Source organism: Desmodus rotundus, chromosome 9 (assembly GCF_022682495.2).
Source record: "Desmodus rotundus isolate HL8 chromosome 9, HLdesRot8A.1, whole genome shotgun sequence".
In the NCBI taxonomy this organism is placed as follows: Eukaryota; Metazoa; Chordata; class Mammalia; order Chiroptera; family Phyllostomidae; genus Desmodus; species Desmodus rotundus.
Window position 1 is genome coordinate 55,412,799 of NC_071395.1, and position 21,309 is coordinate 55,434,107.

A 21,309-nucleotide genomic window follows, 5' to 3' on the forward strand; every position below is an offset into this window, starting at 1 on the left:
GATGAGGGACAACCCCCAAGCCTGCTGCAAGGGGTGGCTGGCTCCGGAGAAGCCCATCTGGAGGCATGTCTTCTAGCCAAGAGAGCTCCTCCCTGGGGAACCCAAGGAGCCTGGCCCACCCAGACAAAAGCGGATGGGAGAGATGTCTACCATGATTCCGGGCCTTTAGACTACCCCAAGATTATGTTGGTGGCCAACAAAAACAAACCTTTGGCACGTTGGACAATTCTGTCTCAGATCCTCTTACTTCATGTGGATGTTTCATGTCAGGTTCCACCCCTTCAAAAGTCTGGCTTCTCACCCTTTGCTCTCCCAGTCTTGACTTGCAGAACTCTGCAACATACTTTATATTCTTTATCTTTTTCTTTCTACTCTTTGTTGCTTTAGATGACCCCAGCCAGATTCTATCTTCTGTGGGCCCTTCATTCGCCTTTGCTAATGCTCTGTTAAGGCTTGTCGGGACTGGCCCACAGCGAGGGGTGGTTCTGAGTGGATAAGCATGTGCCAGAAAGGAGTGAGTGTCTGCAAATGGGGAGGTAATGATGGTGACCCCAAAGAAATGCTACTGCCACCCCCCATCTCTTCTGACGTGGGGAGACTGAGCAGCTTCTATTCAAGGGATGTGAGGGCAGCAGACTACCAGGAGAACTAGCAGTCAATTAAGGAATATGAGGACAGGGTATTCTGCTCGGATACTGAAGTTATAGGCTAGTCTGTTTAGGACATATGGACTATCCAGTAAGCATGTTGGTGAGTCTCACAGGCCAGCGCTGGTGAGTAAGCACAAGGTAGCATGCACATGGTGGGGAAGTGAGAACTGATGATCAGAGTCTTGCATTTAGGATGGACAGCAAAAGGAAACAGGAAGGGAGGCTTGGCAGGACTGGCTGTTCCAGATGGAGATGTCAGGTGACACCTGAGGCCTGAAGAGGCTGATGGCCCTGGTGAGAAGTTACTGTGACAGTGGGCTGTGTAACCATGGGGAACTCTGTCTCCGAGGATTGGGACTGGAGACGTTCAGTACAAGGTGAGTCCAATCTCCTAGGAGGTTTTTGCTGAAATCATTGGGAGAGAATGTTGGGTATCCCTCAGGACGCTCGTTTTGTAATGGGTTGATCGCCACTGTGTGCTGCCCAATGGGGAATGCTCCCCCACTGTACTGTAGAAAAGATAAAGGGAAACAATTTTGAGGGGGCCAGTGGTAAGAGAAATTTTTCACCCTGCACATCTATGTAATGGAAAATGACTTCATCCAAGAAACACATTATTTCAGCCTTTGGTCATTTCACTGTTGGCCGAACAGAGGCTGGTGAGTTTGTCTGCACAGGTCCTTGTGTAAGCAAACGAGTTGAAGGTCTCTGAGTGACCTGACCTCCATCTGTCATTTCTTGTATTTTAAGAGAAATTGATGATGGGGGCGGGAGGAGATTGAGCCTTCTGTCATCCCTGGAGACAAAGCCCAAGTGTTCTTATTTCCCAAGTGTCCTGAGACCAGCATTTTGCTCTCAGGTTTTCATGTCTACCAGAGTTCAAGACCTTTTGGCATTGGAGTGATTTTCTAACTTTGCCTACAAATTTTTTTTTTTACTAATAAAACCCCTTAAAGTAATAGCTTGAACAAAATCACACTGCATAAAACAGAAAAAAACTCAGAATTTTATTGGCATGTATTTATTTTATAACTTCACACTTACATTTTATTTCATATACTGTGGATAAATGAAAACAACCAGGGCACTTTCATGAATACAAAAACACATCAAATGAGGGTGTACTGGGTGATAACTATACCACTTTGGTTGAACGGTTTTGAAAAATATAACTTAGAAAGATAAATAATCACAATAATACCTTTTTAAAAAACACCTTTCTTACAATCTCGGGATATTCTTCAATTAAAATTATCCATGATCAGAAAGAATAATGTATTGTTTCAAAGTTGAATTACTAGGAATAGTCAACCATGGCTGGAATACTTGTTACAGAATAATGAACGCGAAATATTCAAACTTACCATAAGAGCTAAACTGGTTTCTAATGCAAAGGTGCCACACTTGACTGACAGATTACATATTTACTTGTTATGGCATCAGGGAGTTCTTGACTCCTGCCTCAGCTCTGCCACTTGTTAGCAATTTGATATAGAGGACACCACTGAACTCCTCGAAGTGTCTGTTTTTTTCAAAGAGCAAAGTTATACTGCACTGGGGTTGCTGTACAGAGTAAATAAGCCATGCGCGACACCTGGCACTAGGCCCTCACTAAATGGGAGTTCCGTATCCCTCCTTTCTGCCTTCTGTCACCACTAAAAATCCTCCCTAACCAGCAGGGCCTGCTCACTAAATCCAAACTCGTTGGCATGCCCTCCTGTAATATCTGCCCTTTCTTGAGGGCACTTCTCAGGCTGGGAACCTCTTGAAAGCAGGGATTGGGCGGAGCCATGTGTCGTCAGGGCCTAAGACTGTCGACCTGACACCTAGCAGAGAAGTAAGGAGGAAAGAAACCTGTAGGTAAAGATGGTTGTCTTCATTGGTCAGTGACACTTCTAGGGGCATCATGAACTGATTTTAGGCAGAAGGTTCTGCAGCTTCCACCCCCTCCATGAGGCTGTTGCTCTCCCAGAGTGGCTGTGCTCCTATGACTGCTGCCTCCTTCTGCGGTGCCTCACGCTGCTTCAAGTGCTCGGGATTGGCTGATTTGACAAAGGAAACACCTGACAAGTCAAAAAGCTTGGAGTTTTAGGTAGATTACAAAAGATACCTTTTCTCATGCCAATTCTTTCTTCTTCGGTGTGGGTAAACTTTGGTCTATTGGGGGTATTTACAGGAAACCTGAAGTTTCCTTTCACATTTAAAATTTATCACTATATCCATCTAAAATTTAATCTTTTTAAAAAGGTTTTATTTATTTTTACAGAGCGGGGAAGGGAGGGAGAAAGAGGGAAAGAAACATCGATGTGCAAGAGACACATCTATCGGTAGCCTTTCACACACCCCCAACTGGAGACCCAGCCTGCAATCCAGGCATGTGCCCTGACTGGGAATCGAACTGGTGATCTTCCAGTTTGCAGGCTGGCACTCAATCCACTGAGCCACACCAGCCAGGGCAAAAAAAAAAAAAAAAAAAAAAAAATCTTTTGTTGATTAGTAATCTAGGTAGGATTCAAGAAACTCTAAGATAATTTTTTCTTAGGAAGAAGAATCAAGGCCTGGCTTGAATGCCTTGACTTCTATCACATTCCTTAAAGAAAAGAATATGGAAAAAGTCTTCACCTAGTAAAATGAATGTCCCTAGGCCACGGTGGTAGGTCCCACTCTGGGTCAGCTTTTAGTCATCTGCCTCATTGTCCCAGTGGCCACAGCTGTCTCCTGCATCTGGCTCTTCAATGGTCTCATTTTCAAAAGGCCTCTTCCTCCTCCTCCTCCTCCCAGATCACCTTCATCAACTCAAGGAAGCTAGGGGGCAGGCCCTGGTATTTGTGCTCCCTCAGCCTGCACCACAAGACCAAGCTGAGGCTCGCCCTGGCCATGACCTGCTCCAGGCGGACCTGATCTGCGATATTCCTGGGGATTGCCCATTTCTCCATGGCCCTCCGGAGTAGGGTCTCCAACTGCAGCACGCAGGCTGAGACTTTCTCCTCTTCCTCCTGATAGGTATTCAGATACCTCATCTGGGAGGTCCTGCTCTCCAGGCTTCCGAACACTTGCTTAAATGCCTCCAAATACTCCTCCATGCTTACAAAAGGGTTGTCTGCCTGCTCAATGTGCATGAAGTCCAGGGCGGGGCCCCGTAGGCTTTCCATCAGCCACCTTTTCTTTTCTGCCTTTGCCACTGGCCACTCTTTGACTATCTCCGTGGCCTGTTCCCACCAGATTTCAAAGGGCTCTTCCTCTGGGCCGGGCACGGTGCTCTCTGAGAACACTCTCAGCTTCCGGTACCTCATGGGGAGCAGGAGCTGAGGGGTGTGTGTGACTGCCTGTCCCAACACATGGGCCAGGAACTCCGGGGACACATAGGGCACTGTGGCTGAAGCCATTCCCTCATGCCCAGGGCTTGGAACATACCCGGGACTGTCTGCCCCTCCTTTTCTAGAAAGAGTTTCAGTCTTTTAAGAAATTCAGTGTCTTGGTTAGGAGTCTTAAAGATCACTTTCCAGACAGCCCTCCTCCCCTGAACCTCACTGGGAATCACTGAGATGTTGGTGTCCTCCAGGAGCTCTAGCAGGACAGTGCTGGAATTCTCCTGCTCCCAGAATACCTTGCCAAGCAGCCTACACCCGCCCAGAGGGTTCAGCATCTCCTGGAGCACCTCCCAAATCTCAGCCTTGTCGCACTCCACGGGGATGCCCGTGACCATCAGTGACTTGCGGTCATCTGTGCTCCCGATCTGGCACCAGTCCTCCAGCAGTACCATCGTTGCAAGCCTATATTTGCTCTAACTCTACAGGTACAATTAGTCTGTGGGGCAGGTAGGTGCTCCCTTCGGATTCCAAGTGTCCTGGATAAACTCCTGAACTTATAACTCACCAAGGAATGGGTTTCAGGTCAGCTCACACCAACTGCAGTTGCAAAGTCTTCTGGTCCAGTTACCCTTACTTGTCCAGTGGCAAGAACTCAGCAATTCTGGTTCTGTCTCTAGACCTAACCCAAGGAGGGTGGTTAGTGAATTGGTTAGGATAGCACTGCTGCCAGTGGCTCTGCAGGTTCGTGGCCACTGTTTCTCTCCCGGATGGTAGCAGCCATAGGGTGGTGTTGACCCTTCATTGGCCACAGAGGCACCGACCAGAGCTGCTCTCACACTCTCTGGGTCTCTGCCGCCTCCTGTCCCTCTGGTCAGTGTGAGGATGCCTCCACTCTTGCCCCCTGATATCCTGGAGAGAAGTCACAAGGCAGAGTGGCTGGGCCTCCTGGTGAAATAAGGGGCAGTTACCACACCACCCTCTCCTTCCCAGGAAGCACCTGAACTCTAGTTAGAGAGGGTAGACTGGGGTTCTACCCTATATTGTAGTTGTGCCTATCCCACTCTATCAGATCTCTTTGCTTAAAATGACCTTTTTTTAAATTTTCCTATTGGGTCACTGCAATCTGCCTTCCCCACCATTCGTTCATTGGACATGTCAATTGATGTCTGAGCCCCGCTGTGGCCAAAACTCAAGGTCCATCCCACATGAAGGATGAAATTAGGACATGCGGCTACTCACCTGTTTATGTGCTCCCAAATGTTCTGGAGAGTCAAGGAGCTTGTGTATTCAGCTTCTACTGCAGGAAGATGTCACCCAACTCCATCCAATGGATGTGCCTGGGTTCTCCTTAGCTCCACCAAGCCACACTGCCCTGTTACACATAAATAATAATGGTGTGTTTTTATGGCTCAATAATATCCAGTAATGAAGACTGTTAATGCACTTATTCAGAAAATATGACAATCTTTCACAATGTAACTAAATCTACTAAACAATATAATTGCTTCAGTTCTTTGATTGAAAAATGCAATTAGAAATTATTCAAACATTTATACCCAATTTAATATCAGTGCAACAATATAACATATAATATACTTTAATATAATAATGTAGGCACAATAATTTAATAGAAGTTTAGCAATTTTTAAAAATCTCAGGGCCAAATAAACTTAGAATTGTGAATTCATTCTCTTGTTATGTCTGGACAGGCTTTGCAAATACACAAGGTGTTTCCTTTGTTATGAATGTTAAGTTATTAACATGACACCTTCTTCATAGCATTTGAACTTGAGCGGGGTCATTTGAAGAAAAAGGAACAGAGAGGGAGGGCCAGTGGAAAACGGATCATGTAAAAAGGGAAGAGTGCTGACATCCCCCCGCTACTGTTGTGGAGTAGGGTCCCTATGCCACAGATGTAAACCTGCAGCCATAGAAGCAGCTACTCCTACAGCAGGTGCACTTCCCCAGTCCTTCTGGAAGCTTCTCAAGGTATGGAACATGCCAAGGGCCAGGAGGGAAAAATGATGGATCATGCCCTGGCCCAGCAGGCCTAGGGATCTGAGCTCAGTGATTTCTCTTTGCCTCACTTTCCCCTTCTGACATACAGTGTGTGTGGGGGGGTGGCGGTTTGGCAGGGGGAACCTTCCTCTTCCTTGTAATATTTTGAGGAAACATGAGATGTGAGAAGGCATCAAATGCCCACGAAGAAATATCTCTAAAGTCCACATAATGACTGCTATGCTGAGGTCAGGCTACCTTTGGGTGGTTTCTTCCTCCAAAGGCAATCCCTCCCTGCAAGGCAACCTTCAGATACAATGATAGCAAGTGATCCACAGTCCTTGATACACTAAGTCCATGGATTGAAATATTTGGATAAGAAAAAAATGTATTTTCTAACATAAAGATAAGATTGGTTGTAAATAAAAAAATTAAACAAAACAAAACAAAACAAAACTAGCCCTAGCCCTGGTGTGGCTCAGTGGATTGAATGCCTACCTGGGAACCAAAGGGTCACTGGTTTGATTACCAATCAGGGCACATGCCTGGGTTGTGGGCCACAACCCTAGTGCAGGGCATGCAAGAGGCAACCACACATTGATGTTTCTCTCCCTCTCTTTCTCCCTCCTTTCCCCTCTCTCTAAAAATAAATAAATAAATAAATAAATAAATAAATAAATATTGGTTAGACAAGGAACCAGACTTTCATATGGAAGATCCCCACTGGGTTTGCTGGATCCTTTAATTAGATAGTGACCTTGGAAAAAGTTTCTCAATCTTTCAATCTCAGATTCCTACCCTGGAAAGCGGTGATGGTAAAGCATTCATCTCCCCCAGCAGCGGCAATAATGCAATTAGTGTGGAAGCACTTGCTTCAAATGCAAAGCACACAAGGTTCAGTTCTAAGTCTAACGCCCACCTCTGGTTCTCTCCACCCCAACACGTGTATTCCTCTCCCTCCTTCTTCTCCCCTTCTTGTCCGGAGACTCTCCTGCCTCCAGCCCCCACCCCATGGTGGCGGCCTCATCCTGAAACTGTGACTGATTGTTCTCCAAATTTAACTCCACTTACCAAACTATGCCTCACTATTGGGGGAGGGAGGGGTATGCGAACTTAATCCTTCAAGGGGCAAGGGCTGACAGTGGGACAACATCTTTCGTCACACTGTCCGCAGCAATGGCCCTGCAGTAAGCAGCCTTTTGGCCCAAAACCCTCCTGGTTACTGAGCATGCCCAGACCTCCCTCTTGAGACGCCAAAGGATGGGCATCATCTCTACAGAGCTTTGCCACTGTGGAAAGAGGGGTGAGATTGTAACCAACAGGATGGAGGGACTGATACAAGGAAAAACGTGGGGACGCGAGTTAGTAGCAGAGAACCATCAACGACCGTGTTGGTGGCACAAGTGAAAATGCTTCCTGGAAGCCCAGCAACCCCGTGGCTATGGCTGGTCTAAGCACACATACACAACAAAGCCCCACAATCTTGCCTGCTTCGCCACACACAATTCAATAAATACTCCAATCACAGCCAGCACCCCATCTCCTACCCCACATTGGACACGTGCGTCCGCACTTAACGCCTCTGCCACGCGGCTCTGGCGCAGTGCGCAACTGGGGGGAGGGGGCACCAGACCGGGAAAGGCTGGAGATTTGGGGATAGGGCTTTTCCTCTCCTCTTTTTTAGGGTGGTGAAGACACCAAATCAAGACATTCTCCTGGGCCCTTCTTGGCGTAGAGGCGCAGTTAGCGGTACGTAGCGCCCTCCCGCACTATGTCTGCACCCCCACTCACTGTATGTATTAGTGGTCGTGCTCGGCCGGGCTTTGCAGACTGTACTCTCGGCTACACTCTCGGGGGCCGGGCTGTAGACCTATGTCTCCCTCCCCCACCCCACCCCCATCATTTGCTATGCCCCTCTGCATTTCTCCCCGCCATGCTGTGGGCCCCCCACCTCTGTGGATGAACTAAGTAGAACCTTCCTGTCTCAATCTCTGCTCCCAAGAGCCCACCAAAGCCAGTGGGTAAACCGAAGCTTTGGTGTCTTGCGCGAGGAACGGCCCCCACCTCTCTGCGAGGCCTGCGACATCCCTTCCCCATCCTCAGTGGAGCCCCTTCCTCTCTCCTTGGGTGCCCTGGCACCAGCCATTTTGCCCCCCTTTCCCCATCCATCGCCTCACGTCCTGGTCAAGGGGAAGGAGTCTATGGCCCACCTCCGAAATGCTGTAGAGGAGAGGCGCCAGGACCGGACAGGTGGGAGAGAAGGACGCTGGGCCAGGGGCTGCGCCCTCGGACCCCCGCCCCCGCGTGCCTCCGGCACACTCACCCTGGAGCTGACATCGGTCAGCGGTCCCTCGGCTCCACGCCCCTTAGCCAGTGGTCTGGCCGCTTCACTTCCGGAGCGCGGGGCTCTGGGCGGTGCGGCCCTCCCTCCGTCCCCCGCGCCCAGTCCGCTCCCGGGCGCCCCACCCACGCCCCGCCCGCGCCTGCCTCCGCCCGCCGCTGCCGGGAACTGGCAGCCTCCCGCTCCCGCTGCCGCAGCGGCCACCCTCCCAGATCTAACTTTGCTGCTGCCCGGAGCTCACGCGGCGGCGGGGGGGGCGTGGGCAGGGAGGGGAGATAGTAGGGTCAGGGGGAGGGACTGGGAGGGAGGGTCGCCCACTCGCCAGCTCGGCTTCCTCTCTGTGCACCTTGCGGTCGGCAGAGAGCTGCAGCAGCCGGGGGGCTGTACACAGAGAGAGGCGGACTTAGGGACCGCAGACGGACGGACGGACGGAGGGAACCCTCCCTGAGCCCCCGCACCATGGCCGAGAAGAAGCAGTCTGGGAAGGCGGCAGAGGACGAAGAGGTCCCTGCCTTTTTTAAAAACCTGGGTTCGGGCAGCCCCAAGCCCCGGCAGAAATTCTGTGGCATGTTTTGCCCAGTGGAAGGGTCCTCGGAGAACAAGACCATCGACTTCGATTCGCTGTCGGTGGGCCGGGGCTCGGGGCAGGTGGTGGCTCAGCAGCGGGACGTCGCCCACTTGGGCCCCAACCCGCATCCGCCGTACTCCCGGCAGGGCCGGCGCGCCGTTGGGGAGCCATCTGTTGAATCGGGCCGGAAGGTGGAGATCCGAAGGGCCTCGGGCAAGGAAGCCCTGCAGAACATCTACGACCAGGTTGGTTATGGGGGGAGGGGAAGATTTGCGAAGGAGGACAGAGCAGGGGGACCGCTCCTCCCTCGCATCCCAGCCTGCCCACCGCCCTGCCGCTCCCCACATGTGTTCAAGCACCCCACCCTAACCTGCCCTTCTCCGCGCAGGGTGCCGAGAGGCTCGGGCTCGGCGGTGGGCGGCTGTGTGCCCACAAAGGCTGCCCGCGCCTCCCCGGGTCTGGGAGGTGGAGCATGGTGGGGAGAGGATGGTGGGGAAAGGCTGGGCTGATCCCCGGTGGAGGTCGCATGGTGGGGGGTGGGGATGGGCGTCGGTTCCATTCTTCTTAAATCCTCCCGGGTGGCTCCCGATGGCAGCTGTGGCTGTGTGTCCCACCCTTTTTTTGATGCAGCTCAGAGCGTGCGGTGGAGGGCTCGAGTAAAGCCCCGCGGGCTCCCGGGGGGTCGGGAGGGCGGGGGCTCCGACGGCTGCTTCCCACTGCGCGTTGCTCGTCCTGCGCGCTCTACCTCACAGCGCCTCCCGCGCGCTCCGCGCTCCCGTCCGGAGCTGGAGGCCAGTACCATGGTCAGCTCCTCCTGGAGAATCTCGTCACCCTGACTCTCTCTGGTTCGCAAAGTGAGAAGAACCAGGGAGGCGGTGGAGTCACCCGAGGAAACCCAGATACTCCTAAACAGCCCTTGTGGAGAACAAAGTTCCGCTAAGTATCTCTTAGCAAGGGCTTCCCAGAGCGCGCCCGCCCTATTTGGGAGGTGCTTTGGAGATGGGGACTAAGTGGATTATCTTCAAAGGGTAAAGAGAAAAGGAAAGTGGGAAACACTTCACGTTTTGAAAAGATTGTCAAAAATGGATGGGACGCCCTGTATTGCGTTGATGGGTAACAAAGGGGATCAACTTGGTAAACCTTGATTTTAGAAAATGTTCTTCACCTCTGGCAAATTATGCACAGTGTGCATTTCAAGTGCAGTTGTCTTCTCACATCACGGTCTTTTTTCTTTATCGAAGAGACCCGCATACTCGTGCAGTACCCCAACCCCCTGCCACTCACACAGCCTTAATTTTTTCAGCTGATGAATTGCAGTGTGCAGTGTGTCATCACTTGTTTGCTATTTCTCTCCCAGGGCCATTGCTGAAGATGAGGAATCAGTCAATGATTAATTATTAATTGGATACCTATTGTGTGCCTTGCCTTGTGGGGCTGGGACAAGGTTAGGTATACGAAACGTTTACGGCAACTGCTTCCTAAGGGGCCTCCAGAGTAGTAGGGAGTGGTCTAGTGATCCCACAAGCATTTTGTAGCTCAGCAGTCAGGCTGTGTGCTCACAATGAACACATCAGAAAACCATGAACAATTGGTGATTGATGGCCCAAACGTGTTTCCTGATGTGGCAGAGAGTTTTGCAGTTTTCACTCTTATAGAGTCAATTCTAGGAAAGGTAAACCACTTGCTGTCCCGTTTAAAGATGCGGCAACTAATTACTTAATTAATTCCTCTTCCCCCAGCCCTGTCCTGAGATCTGTTTACATAGGGGCTACCTGATATTCATATTTCACCAAGAGTCAACCAGAAGAAACTTAATCCAAAAAACTCACTTGTTCCAAGTGATTAGACAAACTTTTACAATTGAAGTAAAAGTTTCTAACAATGTAACTAATACTGAAAGCAGAGTGAGGATGAAATAACCTCTCTACATGAGTACATGGGGTGAGGCCACACCATGATCGTATAGCATCACGGTTCCATGATATTCTCAGCTTCAACATGCTGTGCTTGCTGGTGATTCTGAGGACTTCAAGGGAGTGGGAAATGGCTGTGAGATAAGGAAGAGATCCTTTAAAACATGGCGACTCGGGCAGAGATGAAAAGTGGCCACCTCGGTAATGATGGCAGTGAATTAAAGCTTGAGTTTGAAAGGCAAATTTCACTGGGTTGAATCACACATCTCTTTTTCTGTTCATTTAGAATCTTAGTCATATGATCATCAGAGCTAGTTGCTTGAATACACTCTAGATTTCATAGAAATTCTAAATTGTAAGTCCAGGTCACATGGAAGAAGGAAATTTATTTTAAAAATATTTTATTTATTTATTTTTAGAGAGAGGGGAAGGGAGGAAGAAAGAGAGGGAGAGAAACATTGGTGTGTGGCTGCCTCCTGTTTGCCCCCAACCCGGGACCTGGCCTGCAACCCAGGCATGTGCCCTGACTGGGAGTTGAACTGGTGACCCTTTGGTTTGTAGGCTGGCACTCAATCCACTGAGCCATACCAGCTAGGGCAGAAGAAGGAAGAAGGATTTTAAAGAGGAAGTATCCAATCAAAATTCCAGACAGTTTTAGACTCTGCAAACCCACATTTGCTTCAGTTGCCCTGTTATTAGTAATAGAGGGTGATTCCAGCTTGGTCTTTCTGTAGCCTTCCCTGAATTTTCATTTTCAATATTGCCTTATCACAGAAGGGTTATTCCCATGGGCTTTGTTAAAAGCACAGTTGGGCCCACCATTTTGACTAGATCGCGTGGCCGTTACTTAGATATCCGCTAATGAGCGCAGTGACTGCCAGCGTCTCAGTGCATTCCTATCTGAAGCTCTGGTATGGGGTGGGGGGCACTGAGCAAGTGGATCTCGGGGGCCTCTGGCTCACGTCCTACCTCCACCCTGGAATCTGTCTTCATAGCTGTTGTTGATACGTGGTCAGAAGTAGCTTTGCCCACCAGCCACATTAGGGGTTCTGCTGTCCCTCTAGCACGGCTTTGAGAAGGCAGAGAACAGGCTCCTCTAGCCTGGGTGTCACGTGTGGGAGACAAGGAAAGGTGTCTGCGTTTGCATTTGCAGGTGTCAGCATGTCAGCCCCAGGAAGCACTGGGTGCGACTTGGGCTGGGCTGCTGGGTTTTGGTGAAGGGAAAGAGCCAGTGCTGTGAATGCAAATAAGAAAAGCTTCTGTCTCATTATTTTCTTTGTCCTTTGTGCCCTTGAGGAAGTCCACCTTGGGCTGCAGGTAGGCTAAATTGATGACCACCTCTTGGAATTCAGAGCTGCAGGTCATTACTGTTGGCCAGATCTCCCTTGACAGTGCCCAGGTGTCCCTCAGTCTCCTCCTTTCCTCTTGGAAATTCCCTCCATTCAATCACCTCGGGCACAATTTAGCCAATGCCAACTATTCCACCAAGGAAACTGGATCAGGAGCAGCCTGTGCAAAGGGGCTCCCAGGCCCTTCTCCCAGCAACAAACCACCTGTGTAGACAAGAGTGGCAGGGGAGTGATTCTCCTCTCCTCCAGGGCAGGCACCAGTCAGTGAACTGCACAAAAGTGGACTTGACAGTGAACTTGACACAGTCTCCCAGTGTGTACAGTGCTTTCTGATACACCCTGCCCTTCTGTGTCCCCTGCTCCTCTCCTTATGTTGATTATCTCCCAGCACTGAATGCCCAGTTAACTCTGCTGCCCTCTCACTGTTCAATGCCACCCCTACCCTATCCTGATGGTAATGCTTCTTCTAGATCTTTCTTCCTCCAAAGGCAACAAATTCTGAAATCACTCTCTTCCCCTTTGCCCTCCCCCTCCCATTCAAAATCCTCACCGTGTGTTAATCTTAGCTAGAGAGAAATCCCACTGATTGAAGACAATTTGCGTATCAGTCATTCACAGAAGGGGGATTGAGAGAAATCCCCCTTCTGTGAATGACTGATACGCAAATTGTCCCTAGACATACTTGTTTGATAACAGGCTAGTGTTGGCCTATTCAACAGAAAGAACGTCTGGTTAGCATGATGTGTGGTAGAGATTTGGCTGGGAGCTGAGAATAAGGGTATTGATTTGATACTTTAAAAGCCACATTGTTTCAAAGGAGAAGACACAAACGTGAACATTTATGTGCTCAGGATTCCAAAAAAAACCTATGACCTACCTGGGTTCAAAGGGAGAGAGGTTTGCTTGGGAGGAGAAGTAAATGGTGACAATCCATAATTATTGGTTGCTCTTAATTTCCCAAATGATTATTGAAGTAATCATACAGTTAACTTTAAAGTTCTAATTGTGGTGAAACACACATAACAAAATTACCATTTTAACCATTTCTAAGTGTACAGTTGCTGTGAAATATATTCGTATAGATGTACAACCCATCTCCAGAGCTTTTTCATCTTGCAAAACTGAAATTCTTTGCCTGTTAAACAGTAGCTTCTCATATCTCCCTTCCCCAGCCACCATTCTGCTCTCTGGCTCTATGAATTTGACTCCTCTGGGGATCTCACATATGTGGAGTCATACCCTGTTTGACTTTTTGTGACTGGCTTATTTCACTGAGCGTAATGTCCTTAGGATTCATCCATGTAGCATGTGACAGGATTTCTTTTTTTAAGGCTGAGTAATATTCCTATAATTAAATAAATTTTAATGAGTTATTGATATTGAACAGTAGTTGCTCAGTTAATAGACCCACAATGAATTATGGAAGGAAGTATTGTAAGAAGGGTTCCATATGGGGTGAGATAGACCCCTGCCATCACCACCACCTGGAGGCCAGGGCTTGAGTAGAAGGAACTCCCACCAGCAGAATATCTTTCTCCCTTGAGCTCAAAGGTCGGGGGGAGATTTCTGTCATTGTATTTTGAGTGAGAGCGTCTGGCCATGACCTCTTGCATATTGCTTGTTGGTTCATGAACTCGTGGTCCATGGAAATCTGCATAGGGCTGGACATCTTCCTACTTTGGTGAAGACAAGCTAGAGTTCTTAAGGGTCCTCTGTGTCAGTGTCGCTTTCCCCTTCCTTGAGAAAGAAGGGAGAGTCAGAATTGACTGTGAAGTCAACGATGCTACCGCTGAGTGCCAGAGCTCCAAGGAGACCTTGAGATTGTTTAATCACCACACTCTGGAGGTGGAGGAAGTGATGGCCAGGAAAACAGGACTCCACGCCAGGGAGAACAGTGACAGTCCTCGGACCAGAATGGAGGCCTCTCGCTGCCCGGTCTCTCTGCCGTCCTATATCAGTAAAACCTTGTTATTTGTGTAGCGTTATAAAACTCTAGAAGGTACATTTATATTATATCCTATATTTCAGAATGTATAGAATACTCGTATATTATTTTAAAACTTGCCCCAACACCTTCTGATAAAGGCATTACCCCCTTTAATGCCTAAGTGTAAATAAGGGCATGTGTTCTAAGGGGTAGGTAGGCCCTGCGCTAAAAATTTTGTATGTGCTATGTCACTAATGCTAAAACAACTCTATTGAGTAGGTAGTACTGCTATCCTTATTTTGCTATATGTGTGGCTGAAGGTAAAAGAAACATGCAAAGCAACTTGCTAATTAAAATCAGGAGGCAGGGTCTGAACCCAGATCTGTGTGACTGAAGAGCTTCTTAATCACTATGAGGTACTGCTTTTTATGTCAACTATTTTTTTTTATCTTCAAAGAATTCACTGTTGCAAAAGAAAAAAATCCTGTGCCTGCCATTTTTGTTTTCTGTTTTGCAATGTACTCTTTGAAGCCATTTATAAAAGAGACTGTTGGTCCGTCTTTACGAACATGCCCTAAACTGCAGATATGCCGTCCATCCTTTTCTTAAAGCATGAGATGTCTTCAAATTCCACTAGGATGGGGAGTATGAATGACATGCTTTTCTAAGATTGAAGCAATGTGATGACAGCGTGGTATTTCCACTTGATGTAAAACCATGAATGACAAGCAAATACTGAGGGAGCCGCCGATATTTGGCAGGTGGCTGATGGGCCGAGTTTGGTTGGCAGCACTGACCAGGAGCCGCACACAAACAGTCCTTGGATGGGGAGGCAGCAGGCTCTGAAGGTGGCTTGGGTTTACTTGGAAGACCTGATAGATGGCTTGCCTAAGTTCTGACTCTGAGGCAGCTCTGCGACAGAAAGCACTCTGGGCTGGGAGTCCGGAAGTCCAGCTGCATTCCCGGCTCTGTCGTTCACTGGCCAAGCTAACTGCTCAGTCTCCTAAACCTGGGGCTGTTGTCAGGCCTGAATCTGTAAGGCTCCTTCTCCCATTTTCACTAAAGGCCCTGAAGGAATGCTGTTGCTGGGTATTTTTAAAAGATTTTTATTTTTAGAGAGTGGAGAAGGGAGGGAGAGAGGGAGAGAAGCATCAATGTGCAAGAGATACATTGGTTGTTTCTCGCGCACCCCCCAGCTGGGGCCTGGCCCACAACCCAGGCATATGCCTGATTGGGAATCGAACCAGCGACCTTTCAGTTCACAGGCCAGCACTCAATTCACTGAGCCACAGCAGCTGGGGCTCTTTTTTTTTTTTTTTTAATTGAGGTAAAATTCACGTAACATAAAATTCTCATTTTAACCATTTTAGTCGACAATTCAGTGACTTTAGTACATCACAGTGTTGTGCAGCCATCACTACAGTCTAATTTCAGAACATTTTCATCACTCCAGAAAGGAACTCCATATCCATTAAGCAGTCATGTCCTGTTACCCCCCAGCCCCCACCCCCACCCTTGGCAACCAGGATTCTGCTTTCTGTCTCCCTGGAGTTGCCTGTTCTGGACATTTTGCATAAATGGAACCATGCCTTACATAACCTTTGTGTCCGGCTTCTCTCATGTAGTGACATGCTTTCAAGGTTCATTCACATTTTGGCTGTGTCAGTCCTTCCTTCCCCTTTATCTTGGGACAATATGCATTGTTTGTATATAGCACATTTATTTACCATTCACCAGTTGGTGAACATTTAGATTGGTTTCACTCTTGGGCTGTTACGAATAATACTGCTATTAGCATTCTTTTAAAAGTTTTTGTTTAAACACATGTCTTTAGTTCACTTAGCTATATGCTAAGGATGGGAATCGCTGGGTCATATGATAATTCCATGTTTAGCTTTTGGAACAATCACCAAACTTTTCCACAATTTTACCACTTTTTTCCATCCCTGCCAACAAAGGGTTCTGATGTCTGCACATCCTCCACAGCACTGGTTATTTTCCCTTTTCAATAATTATAAACATCCTAGCGAGTGGAAAATGGTGTCTCATTGTGGTTTGAATTTGTATTTCCTTAATGACTACTGATGTGGAGCATCTTGTCATGTGCTTGTTGGCGTATATCTTCTTCAGAAAAATATCTATTCAAGTCCCTTGTGAATTTTTAAAATCGAGTTGTTTGTTTCCTGTTCAGTTATAGGAGTTCTTTATATAGTTTGGATACTAGCCCATTATCAGATACATTATCTGCAAATAATGTTCTCCTGCTCTGTGGGTTCTCTTTTCACTTTCTAGGGTGTCCTTTGATGCACAAAAGTTTTCAATTTTGATGAAGTCCAGTTTATCTATATTTTCTTTTAATGCTTATGCTTTTGATGTTAGTTATTCCTGGCTGTTCTAGGACTGCTGGATCAATTGAAATCTATAAGGGAAGTTCCAGAGCTTCATTTCCTAAAATGATGTTCACGTAACTAAATTCTATTGCTTTATGGGAACTTAAATTTATTAAGAATAGCATTTGCAGTAGGTTAGTGTTCTTGAGTGCTTTGGGTACTGCGTAGGTCTGGTTTTTCTGTATCAGGATCCTATTCATGCAAAGAAAGTCCCTCTGTGTGTGTGTACTCACACATATATGTGGTGTTATATAATGGTACATATATAATATTTATAGGGCAGTGATTAACAAGCTGAATTTAGGAAAATAAATTTGAGAAACTAATTGAATTCAGTTTTTTATTTTGCTTTATTTTTTAGAGGTAACACAACAAAGTACCATATTTACCATAGGTTATCCTGATAAGCAAATTTTTTTAAAAGAAAGAAATCACCGATGATCTTACTATCTAGAAATGAGTACTGGTAGCATTTTGTCATATTGTTTTTTCCAGTGTCTATACTTCCACCAAAAATTAGTGCTTTTTAGCATCCTGGACATCATGGGGTATTAATAGCCTTACAGATATTTCCCAAATTTGTAGATGACAAGTGGCATCCTTCTTTTTGCCCATTTCCTATTGATGTATTCATATGTTACACATTGATTCATAAAAATTGTATATTAAAATGTATCCACTTTAATGTCACTTGTTGCATGTTTTTTTCCTAGTTTGCTTCTAATTTTGTATGGCCTTTTTTTTTTAAGCATCCACATTTAAATTTTACACACAGTTAAGTCAATTTATGTCTTCTGACTTTTTTTGCCTTTCAAGATTATTACTTATATTTTCTTTTAAAACTTTTTTGGGTTCTGTGTTTATATTTAAATCTGGCAATTAATTTTTGTTTATAACTTGAAGTGAGGTATAACAGTTTTTCAAGTAGTGAGCTAGTTGTCCTAATGGTTCATTAAATAATTGGTATTTTTTATTTTTTATATACTCAACTCTCTACAAATGTCTGGATGTGTATGGCTTCCTGCTCTTCTCCATTGAGCTGCCTTACTAATTTTATAATGGTTCAATGCTACTTTAGTTACTGTTATTTTTAAATATCTTTGCTTTTCTTCATTTTTTTCCATCATTCGCCTGCATTTTCCATGAAAGATATTTTCGATGATAGAAACCTGATGTGATTTTTACCAGACTATATTAAATTTATATACTGAACTATAGGAAATATTTTTTAAGATAGTGAGCCTTTCTACCTAACTTTATAGTATATCCCCTTTTCTCAGGTACCTTGTTCTAGTCCTCTGAAATTTTTTGTTACATTTATTCCTAGATGTTTCGTTGGTATTGTGAATGGGAAATTTCCCCATTATATTTTGAAATTTCCATCTGGCTGACTCTTGGCATTTTATATTAATTAATAATAGATTGCCTTATGGGACTCACTCTTGGTTCAAATGGTTTTCAATTGATTCTCTTTTCAATTTATTATCTAGTGTTACTTTTATGTCTTTTCCCAATGCTTTTTTTTGGTATTTCTCTTCTTTGTCGATTACATTGGCTAGACCTTCTAGAAATGTGTTGGATGCTGGTGGTAGTAGGAGGTTCCCTGTTTGATTTCTGACTTTAATGAAATCTCTATGCTTTCATTATTGTTTGAGAGTGATACCCTCAGTCCCGTCAAATAATCATTCAGTTCTTACTTGTGCATGCTGCCAACATCTTTCATCCAGCGACCGCCAGGCCCACACGTGCAGTTGAATGAGTGGGGTTCATTACTTGCTGAACCAAGGGAGAATGCATGCGGGGCAACTGGGGGCTGTCTCTGTGGGAGGGTAGGTTCTACAGAGAGCCCTGAACTGTGGTGACTTTGGGGAGGGTCTGAGGAAGGGAGGGTTTCCTCTGGACTGGGTGCTGTCATGTTGTAGGGGACATTCTATGACTGGCTATCTCGAGAAGCCTTATCCAAAAAGGGTAGGTTACTGGCTGATGTGGCTCATTTGGTTGGAGTGTTGTCCTGTAGACCAAAAAGTCATGGGTTCAATTCCCAGGAGGGGCACAAAAAGGGTAGGTTAGACTGTGGCCCAAGCTGTGACTGGCAGAGAAGCAGTGGGCACTCATGTGAGTGAGGATGGGCGGCATTCGGTATTTTGTGACTTGGACAAAGTTTTTATATATATATTTATTTATTTTAATGTATTTTATTGATTATGCTATAACAGTTGTCCCATTTTACCCCCTTCACTCCCCTCCTCCCTGCACACCCCCTCCCTCCCACATTCCCCCCCTATAGTTCATGTCCATGGGTCATACTTATAAGTTCTTTCGCTTCTACATTTCCTATACTATTATTACCCTCCCTGTTTATTTTCTACCTACCATTTATGCTACATATTCTCTGTACCTTTTCTCCCTCTCTCCCCCTCCCACTCCCCTGTTGATAACCCTCCACGTGATCTCCATTTCTGTGGTTCTGTTCCTGTTCTAGTTGTTTGCTTAGTTTGCTTTTGTTTCTGTTTTAGGTGTGGTTGTTAATAACTGTGCATTTGCTGTCATTTTACTGTTCATATTTTTTATCTTCTTTTTCTTAGATAAATCCCTTTAACATTTCATATAATAAGGGCTTGGTGATGATGAACTCCTTTAACTTGACCTTATCTGAGAAGCACTTTATCTGCCCTTTCATTCTAAATGATAGCTTTGCTGGATAGAGCAATCTTGGATGTAGGTCCTTGCCCATCATGACTTGGAATACTTCTTTCCAGCCCCTTCTTGGGGTCTCTTTTGAGAAATCAGCTGACAGTCTTATGGGAACTCCTTTATAGGTAACTGTGTCCTTTTCTCTTGCTGCTTCTAAGATTCTCTCTTTATCTTTAATCTTGGCTAATGTAATTATGATGTGCCCTGGCGTGTTCCTTTTTGGGTCCAACGTTTTTGGGACTCTCTGAGCTTCCTGGACTTCCTGGAAGTCTATTTCCTTTGCCAGATTGTGGAAGTTCTCCTTCATTATTTGTTCAAATAAGTTTTCAATTTTTTGTTCTTCCTCTTCTCCTTCTGGTCCCCTATAATTCAGGTGTTGGAACGTTTCAAGATGTCCTGGAGGTTCCTAAGCCTCTCCTCATGTTTTTGAATTCTTGTTTCTTCATTCTTTTCTGGTTGGATGTTTCTTTCTTCCTTCTGGTCCACACTGTTGATTTGAGTCCCAGTCTCCTTCGCATCACTATTGGTTCCCTGTACATTTTCCTTTGTTTCTCTTAGCATAGCCTTCATTTTTCATCTAATTTGTGACCAAATTCAACCAATTCTGTGAGCTTCCTGATTACCAATGTTTTGAACTGTGCATCTGATAGGTTGTCTATCTCTTCATTGCTTAGTTGTATTTGTTCTGGACCTTTGATATGTTCTTTCATTTGCGACATTTTTTTTTGTCTTGGTGCGCCTGTTATGTAAAAGGGCAGAGCCTTAGGTGTTCACCAGGGTGTGGCAACCCACGTTGCTTGGCTGTGACGCAATATGTCAGGGAGGGGTCCGAGAGAGAACAATGACGCTTGCTCCACTCTCTGCAGGATTTCAGTCGCTTCCCCTGCTACCCACAATCACATTGGGCCCTTCTGGTGCTGCTTCCCAGTGTGTGGGTTTCTGTATGTCCTATGCCCCTGTGGGTCTCTTCAAGTAACTCTTCCTGTGAGGCTGGGAGTTTCTCCTGCTGTTGTCTCAACCCCCACAGGTGTTTTCAATCAGAGGTTTGAGGCTTTCTTTCCCTGAGCTGGAGCCCTGGGTTGCTCGGTCTATAGCCTGGTCCTCCAGCTGCTGCCTTGCCTGTCCAGCTCCACAATCAGCCACAGCCTTCCCAGCCTTGCCGCGAGTCCTCTCCACCTGTTGCCCATCTCGACCCCTCCTACCAGTCTGGGTGAATGTTTCTTCTTTATCTCCTTGGTTGTCGGACTTCCATACAGTTTGATTTTCTGTCAGTTCTGGTTGTTTCTTGTTTTTTAAATTGTTGTTGTCCTTCCTTTGGTTGTGAGAGGAGGCATAGTGTGTCTGCCTACGTGTCCATCTTGGCCGGAAGTCCCAATGTTTATATTTTATTGGATGTGGCCGTGGAGGGGTCTCATTTCTGTCCTGATGCACTCTGGTCACTAAGTGGTCTTGTCTGACGCTGATGCGCTGTGACATTTACTTTCAACAGGAGAACACCGGGACTTGCGGTGAGAGCCAGGCCTGCTCTCGGCAGTTATTTTCTGTTTCTCACTCTACTGCGAAAATCAGGGATTAATGTGGAAAGATTATATTCTGTAATGTTTTTTATCTGTTTCTGTTTTATAGATATCTTCCTACCCACACTGAAGATGTCAAATAATTTTCTGAACTCCACCCCCATTGCCACCCCCAGGATAGTATCTCCTATCCCTTGTTCTATAATAGTTGTTCATAAGCTTGCTATTGTCTTCTGTGTATTTACTTTTGGTTCAGGTGAGATCCCTTCAGAAGCCATGTTTTGGGCGGAGAAACGTGTGACTGCCATTGTCCCAGTTCTGTGACCACACGCACAGCTGAACCTTATTTATTAGGCTCACCTTTGAGGATCAATTCAAACACCAGCTCCTGTCCAAGTCCCATTGCCTGGTGCCAGGTTGCAGACTTTGGCTTCACTTAGGTTAAATTTCAAAAATACATTTGGGGAATAACTTCAGGGTTGCCAAAATTTTCTTTGTTACCAAAATAGGGACACTGAAAAGAAATGACTATGTAATATGATCTCATAAAATGAAAAACACTTTAGCACCAAAACTGTTAAAGAGAAAATAACTCTAGAATTAAAAAATATGCAGAAGTTGAACTTTATGAAAAATTAAATGCATTGACAT

At 46.2% G+C, this 21,309-nt stretch overlaps 1 protein-coding gene and 1 non-coding gene across 2 annotated transcripts in view; one reads left to right on the forward strand and one right to left on the reverse strand.

The window, feature by feature from the left end:
- Nucleotides 1–1,667: 1,667 nt before the first annotated feature.
- LOC123479759 (uncharacterized) lies at nt 1,668–8,383 on the reverse strand. Its single transcript, XR_011650362.1, has 3 exons — nt 8,283–8,383; nt 5,201–5,333; nt 1,668–4,640 (listed from the first exon to the last, which is right to left on the reverse strand). It is a non-coding gene; the product is annotated as an uncharacterized protein (transcript).
- Nucleotides 8,384–8,612: 229 nt separating this feature from the next.
- Nucleotides 8,613–21,309, forward strand: part of DPYSL2 (dihydropyrimidinase like 2) — a 124,156-nt gene continuing 111,459 nt past the window's right edge. Inside the window, exon 1 of the mRNA XM_024560893.4 lies at nt 8,613–9,113. Within this exon, the coding sequence (XP_024416661.1) occupies nt 8,760–9,113 (354 nt within the window). The 5' untranslated portion in view covers nt 8,613–8,759. The remainder of the gene's footprint in view (nt 9,114–21,309) is intronic.